This window comes from Zeus faber (assembly GCF_960531495.2).
Source record: "Zeus faber genome assembly, chromosome: 1".
NCBI lineage: Eukaryota > Metazoa > Chordata > Actinopteri > Zeiformes > Zeidae > Zeus > Zeus faber.
Window position 1 is genome coordinate 54,193,291 of NC_137193.1, and position 7,283 is coordinate 54,200,573.

General features: G+C 46.4%; 1 protein-coding gene across 2 annotated transcripts; it reads right to left on the minus strand.

Moving 5' to 3' along the window:
- Positions 1–79: 79 nt before the first annotated feature.
- On the minus strand, positions 80–6,835 carry chst7 (carbohydrate (N-acetylglucosamine 6-O) sulfotransferase 7; the record flags this gene model as incomplete). Of its 2 annotated transcripts, none has more annotated exons than XM_080007269.1 (2): positions 80–4,209; positions 5,536–6,835. In XM_080007269.1, the coding sequence occupies one exon, from the start codon at positions 6,833–6,835 to the stop codon at positions 5,555–5,557; it is 1,281 nt and encodes a 426-aa protein (XP_079863395.1). In that variant the 3' UTR covers positions 80–4,209; positions 5,536–5,554. The 2 variants fall into 2 exon arrangements, with proteins under 2 accessions (XP_079863395.1, XP_079863396.1); XM_080007270.1 differs by having other exon boundaries at positions 5,524–6,835.
- Positions 6,836–7,283: the final 448 nt, after the last annotated feature.

Genomic DNA, 7,283 nt, shown 5'->3' on the forward strand with positions numbered 1-7,283 from the left:
GGGGGGCGGAGTCTGGCCCCTCCAAACGGATCCGACGAAGTGGAGATGTGTACAAATGAACGGAGGGGGAGTTTAGGAATGAGCACATCATCGAGTCATTACGCAACCTGGAGTCGAGGCCCCCGGGAGACACCTCATGCTGTTATACTGTGATCTAGTGTTAATGATTCTTTCCTCTCCCTCACCCAACTCCCGCATAAATGGGAGGGAAGCCCTGACACAGGATTTATGGACAATCTACTTTTATGGGAGATTCGATCTCAGCACTGCTGAATAATGTAATATTTAGTGTGTTGATTTAGTTTTTTTTTTTTGTTTTTTTTTTTTTGTAGAGATGTAGAAAAAGAGCGGACGTTGCTCGGTACTCTGTCATCATGTGTCTTGATGGAACTTTTTTTTGTTTGTTCGCAGTTATCGTCCGGAGAATTCCGAGTGGCTAAATTTATATTTTAACGCTCAGTTGACTCCTCTGCAGTTGACACGCAGAGGGACACCGCTCTGCGCATTATCTCTGTTGATACGAATCCTGGATCGGTAACGTATGCTTGGTGAGTGTGTTTCGGCGCGGGAGGTCCTGTGATATTCACACAAAGGCGTCAGTGTGGCGCCGGGCGTGTCACTGGAATCTGGCTGAGGACCGTCGCAATCTGTGTAGGATGAACCGACGTGGTTCAAGTATGCAAGCGTGTAAATACAATGCTGCTCTTTCTTCTGTGTATAACTGCTAATTCATTGTAAAGCTCTTTACCGGTTAGGAATAGCGGCGGCGTTTATGACAGTCTTTGTCCGTATGTTTGACTTTCGAATATAAGGGCCCGTCTTTTTCATATGCCAATAATGTCAAAGTTGATCATGCACGCTGATGCCAACCGATCATAGGTCTTTTGCTTCCTCTCCTGATGTCCCTGTCCTTTTTTGAGTTGACACTGATTTATCACGGAATTATTTATTTTGAGGTATACAACACAATTAGAAGGAATGCAAGGCTTCATATAGAAGGAGAGGCCTGTGTCAGGATGTGGAACACTCAATAGCGCATAAGGGCGCAGCTTTAACAAGTTGAGCCTTTTATAGTTGATCTCTGTTCAATGCAATTAAGGTCAGGGTTTGGTTAGGGTTCCAAAAGCCGACAGCTTTCGACGTTATAAAGTAAAACGTGAAAATTTCATGTTGTATTACAGGCAGATTTACAACAATTTACGCGCAAACATTTAATCCGGGATTTTGGAGATGGATGGGACAGATGCACAACAATGACCAGCAGAATCTATTCCTGGCTCTTAAAAAAAAACAAGAAAAACCCCAAAAACCCTCTGCTACATTGAAGGCTTCACGTGGCTTCCTTGTTGCTGCACGTTTGTGGCATTCCATAAGTCAACGGTCATTTACTAGAAATCCAGAGAATCCTAGAAATGCATTATATATCCATTTTAATCTAATGTCAGGATTTATTGTCTCATCTGTAAAATTCACGGACAAAATAACGTCCAACTGGCATACTTTTGGAAACAGATAGTGCACCACGTTGTTTTGGGTTTCCTGTCATTTAAGTGGTTTTACAGCTTTCCGATTTATCAACGCTAAGCTCAAATTCTATTACGCTGTAGTAGAAACATCTCCAATGCCTTTTCCTTGGTATGAAGAGTAAACACACAGAGAGTGTGGCTGAGACCGTGTCCCTGTTACGCACGGCGCTTTTTTGTTTCATCCAATTAAAAAAAAACGGAGGAAAATAAATACATGTACAATAAAAACACACCGCTATTATTTGTTTTGTTTGGTGAATAAGGGAACGGGGACGCGCAGCGAAGTGGAGATCGCTTTGATCGAGCAGAGATCCCTTCGCTTTTTAAAATATTTTTTAGAAAGGTTAACAGTCCACTGAGCTTTTATTTTTTCTATCAAATGAATTTACATTATTCCACAGATTACACATTTGGACTATAAGATGCCTCAATGTTTACTTAAACCACGATTACAGATTTTTTTTGGCAACCTCTCAACCACTTTTCCCAGACTTCAGTATTTCTTTCTGAACTATTTGGTCTTTTTTTATGTATTATTTGTAATGCTGAAGCAGAAATGTTGGTTATCGAGCCATATTTCCTCGGTCTGTGGCCCTGCAGAGCGGTTTCTCAGGCTGCAGACGCACCCAAGCACTGACGCTTTGCAATTTGAATACCATGTTTTCCCCCCATATCCAGTTTCAATTTGTCACCCAAAAGAAAAAAAAAAATAGCCGCTGTCCTTTTACAACTTATATCACATCACAGCATGTATTAGTTTGGTACTTGTGAATACATGAGGCCAGTTATGTAGCATGTAAAAAAAACAAAAAAAAAAAAAACTCACAATGGAGAAGCCCACACATTGGGGATATGGGACAATAACTCTAGTTATGCATTCCACAGCCAGCTGTATGGACTGTAGGTCACTGTCTTCGGTTGGAGAGCAAGACTAAATGTCTTTTGAAAATCTGATTTCATAGATTTATTTGTGAAGCTTACTAAAGCCCCCTGTTAACATACTTTTTATTTTTCATTTTGTGTCAATGAGCCACTGTTAGGCCAAAGATCATGTCTAAGCCAGGCTAATGCTTTCATGTTTCTCTGCGATACTCCTAGAAGCTGCTCTGGTTATTTATATATGGGTGGTAAATATTACTGAATCTCTAGCTTTTCCAAAACAGTGGGAAATGAAAATGCTTACACAGCAACCCTGTGAAAGAAGAGTTCCCCATGATATGTCAATGACACATCAACTGTTATTGTTTTTTTGTTTTTTTTGAAGAACCATCTGAAAATGTCTGACATTTGCCAAGTCTTGAGTGGGTATTATTTGAGATGTGGGAACACTTTTGTGGACAGCGACATCATGAACAGCTTAACTTGTGGCAAGACAAAAACAAAGGAGTGATGTTTTGCACTTTACCTCAAACGAATGAGGAGACTCGTGTGGCTTGTGTGTATTTAATCTTTATGTGCAATCATTTGCCTGACTGTTGTGTTACCACTTGGTTCTCTCTAGCAACCCTTAGATGCAGTTTGTCCTTGGGGAAACATGAGATGTAGCTACCTGTAAATAATCAGCACATGTTGTTTTAAATTGTAACGACTGGCTGCCAACTTTAACGTGCAATGTTTTGCATGTCAACCTGTTTAAACAAATTAAATGATACGCTACATAGTTGTCTTAATCCTTTTTTTTCCCTGAGATGCCATCAAAAGCCATTGTGCGTTGTTGTGTTCACAGAATCATTCTGGCAAGGTCTTATTTAAATATTTATTCCGAAACAATTCTCAATCGTACCGACGTCTTCAGCTTAATGTGTACATCATGCTGCCATGTTACCCTTCATCCTAACCTTGATACAAGGGATATATATAACGGCACAACAAAACACTTTACAGAACAATCCATTAACTTTTTCTGTAGGAATGTTGCGTTCTATTACATAAAACATCAGTAATTTCACAACTCTCGCAAAGATGCACAGTGAAGGAGGAATTGAATGTTCACTCCTCATGGGGTGTTAGAACATTTCACACCAATGTGAGTGTTTGGTCAGCTACAGTGAACCGCTGCAGCTGTCTGAATTCCTCAGGGTCGGGAGTAGAACAGCAGTTAGCCAGTCCGGCCCCTTCTCAGAAGTAGTATCATTTTGCAAAGCTCAAAATTGACATTGTTAGTAAGCCAGCTAAGGTTTGTAAGTATCAACAGAGCTCCGTGTTACTGCAACACTGGGCCCCTGGCGGTATAAAGCTGGACTTCAAGTCTGGATTGTGGCAGCGGCCTCACAGACGGGACCAGTCTCAGGCTTATTATGGCCCAAGCCTGCAGGGGATTGAGGAGGGATTAGTGTTCATGAAAGGACAGGAGGACAGGGCCCGGCCAGTGCAAACCAACTCCATCTCCTTTTTTTTTTTTTTTTTTTTTTTTTTTTTTCTCTCCTCCTAACCCTGTTTACCTTTTGCCCCCTAGTCTCTCAATCCAGGGAGGCACCTCTGCACCCTGCTGCTGGTGCAGAGGTAACACTTCATTGGCTGACCGCTTCCTCAGATGCATCTCTGAGGAGTTGCTCTTTCCACGTGAATGTTCTCCCGGCTTTGCTGAAGGGAGACAACATTCTTGCGAATTCCCAGCGGGCTAAATTCTAACCCCCTTCAATGACGTTTCGCCTGTTGCTCTCACCCCTGATTTTCCATGCCCCTGTAAGAGAAAGGAAGTTATTTTAAGGAGAGGGTTTAAATATTCAGCTAAGCCTTTACCCTGTAGATGTGTAATAAACTGAATATGAAAAATGGGTTTGGAAAGTAGGAACCAAATACCATGGGAACCAAATCTCCATCCATCCACAGTTATATCAGTGTTATAGTTACAGTACAGGTTGAAACCCAATTTCTGGAGTTGAACTAAAGCTTGACTGCCTCCCCCCTGTGTCTGCTCCACGCTGACGGCTTGCAGGCAACATGGCTGTAAAGGGTTTGCTTGTGAGGGCTGGTGGTGACAGGCGTAACCCAGGGAGCTCTAGCTCTTCGTGGACCTGCATATACAATGATCCCCTTTTCTACAGGGCGGTCTGAGCTCAGGGACTCACTGCCAGCCCCAGCTATCCATGAGAGGAGCCCAACACCACAAGGCGAACAACAATGACTCTTTTATTAAAACACCAAATTCAGTGACTCAGAGCAAAGGAAGCGATGTAGGCCTGTCTCGGACATTTTCTCTGAAGCCCACCCCCGCCAGCAGAGATGACGCGGTTCGATGGAGTCGTCACAATATTCTATAGCTGCGCTTGAGAGCTTGAGAAAAGAAGAGCTTTTAAAATATTAAAAAGTTATGGGACCAGAGCAAATCTATGATCCAAACAGTCATTCTCAGAATTTTGTCATACCAAACACACTCAATGTGATATGCATTAGGCCGCAGACCCCATTTAATTTGTCTCTAGGAAGATTTTTTATTGTGAGATATAATTTAGTCCATACCTATGCTATTCTACCAGTCACTATTGGTGAAGTTAACCTAATAATCATCTTGCTGGGGACCCCCTGGAACCTATCGAAGGGCCCCTGGGCCCCCCTGACCTCACTGATCTCACAGAGAGGAACACAGTAAGTAAGAAGGGTCTTATCTTAAAAAATAGAGGTCAAATTATTTTCTCGTGAGTATGCTTTTTGATCGACCGAGTTGCTTTGTTTATTTCTTGGTCCCTTGAGGTGGTGGGTATATTTTTTCCATCTGAGGGTGCTGTTATCTTTGGTGAATCTTCATCCGTATCAACAGTTTACCGACCACAACTAATTTGACCCTTTTCACTTCCTGCGTGGAACATGTGAATTGTAAGTGGGCCGCCACCAAGATGGAAGTGGCACATACTACAGAAGAGCTCACTCAGAAGGAACTGCATTGGTTCTCTGTTTCATAAAAAGGACAGAGCAAATGTGGGATTTTTTACCAAAATAATCTCACGGATTTGCCCTTTAAAACACAGCCCGTGTCTGAAGTGTGAACTACACACACCTCATACTCTACCTGGATCCTGGATGCGCTGCTATGTTTTATCCACGCTACTCTTCTGGTAGCCCAGCTGCCTCATGACCTCGCTGCAGTAGGCTTCCACCTGGCCGATCTGCTCCACGTTCAGCCTCTCCCTCCAGGCGTAGATGGCCTCCTTGGCGTCCCTGGACGATATGAGGAAAGGCTTGTCCGAGGAGTAGCCGTTCCCGTGCGTCATGTTCAGCACGAACTCCTCCAGGGCCGGGAAGGTGGACAGGCTGGAGAAGCGGTAGAGCCTCTGCAGCTCCCCCATGGGGCGCAGCACCAGGTCCTCGTAGCGGATGCGGATGTAGCTCCTCTCCAGCCACCGCGGCGCGTTCGCCACCAGCGTCAGGTCGCTCAGCCAGTTGTCGCAGATGAGCTCCATGGCGCTGGAGACGTAGCTCTCCGCCCGGTTCGGCCGGTTGCCGGGCACCAGCAGGCGCTTGTACTTGTCGCTCTGCTTCCTGCTCCGCAGCACCTGGATGCTCTCCTTCACCAGCGCCTGCTTGGACTTCAGGCGCGAGTTGTGCACGGCGCGCGGGTCCCTGAACAGCTGGATGACCCGCAGGTCCAGGGCGGGGTCCTTCATCAGCGGCACGAGCACGCGCAGGTCCAGCACGCGCACGCCCTTGATCACCACCACCGGGTACTTGCTGCACTCGCGCTCCAGCTCCCCGATGTCCCGGCGCCGGCACTTCCCGCAGCGGTCCTCCCGGACCAGGCCGACGACGTGCCGCTTGTGCGCGTCGCACAGCGGCTCGGAGCAGATCACCTTGTTCATCTTCCAGCCGAATAGGAACGACGTGCTGAGGTTCTGGGAGCCCGCGTAGAGGCGGAGCACGGAGAAGTCGCAGCGGTAGAGGGCGCGCATCATGTCGCGCACGGCGCCCTGCAGGCTGCCCGCGTCCCCCGGGTACAGCGCCTGCCAGATGTGCCACATGGGCTCGTAGAGGTAGAAGACGTCGGGGTGCTGGTTGAAGAGCTCCCCCAGGAACGAGGAGCCCGTCCTCCAGGTGGCGTGCAGGTAGATGTGGGTCCGAGACCGGCTCCGGTTGTTGCCGGAGGCGGACTCGGACAGCGGCTCGGTGCCGTTGAACTTGCCGTCGTCGCCGTTACTCCACAGCGCCATGGTGTTCTCCAGGTCGGGGCACTTGGGCTGCTGCTGCTGCTGCTGCGGTCCATGTCTGACGTGCGCGCTCTTGCTCCGGTAGTCCAGGATGTACGGGATTAGCAGGAGCAACACGGAGTATCCCAGGATTAAAAGCAGGTATTTCTTCTGCAGCCGCCTCTTCATCTCCCCTCTGCCGACGGGAGCTGCCCGCGCTCGGTCACTCGGTGAAGTTATGAGCGGGAGACGGCGGGGGCGACGCGGAGGAGGAGGGAGGGGTGGGCAACCGGGGGGTTGGCCACGCCCCCTCCGCGCAGACAACACGACCGGATTATTTTCCGTTTTGATATCAGTTGTACCTTTTGTCAAGTCCACCGGGAACAATACTATACTCGGGTTATTTTATTTTATTTTATTTTTGAACATTTGTGCCGTTTTATACGTTGAGAATGTTTCTAATCATTTTGCTTGATTTTGTAAATATGTCTTCTTTGCTTTGATTTTGATGTGTCGTACATTGTGGGGACTGACAGTCGGCCAAGTCAACCAAATGTGTTTAATTTAATCTACATGGCTTGATGGTAAAATGATTTCTACATGAATGTAAATACATAAATCAAAGAAAATAGTTTTT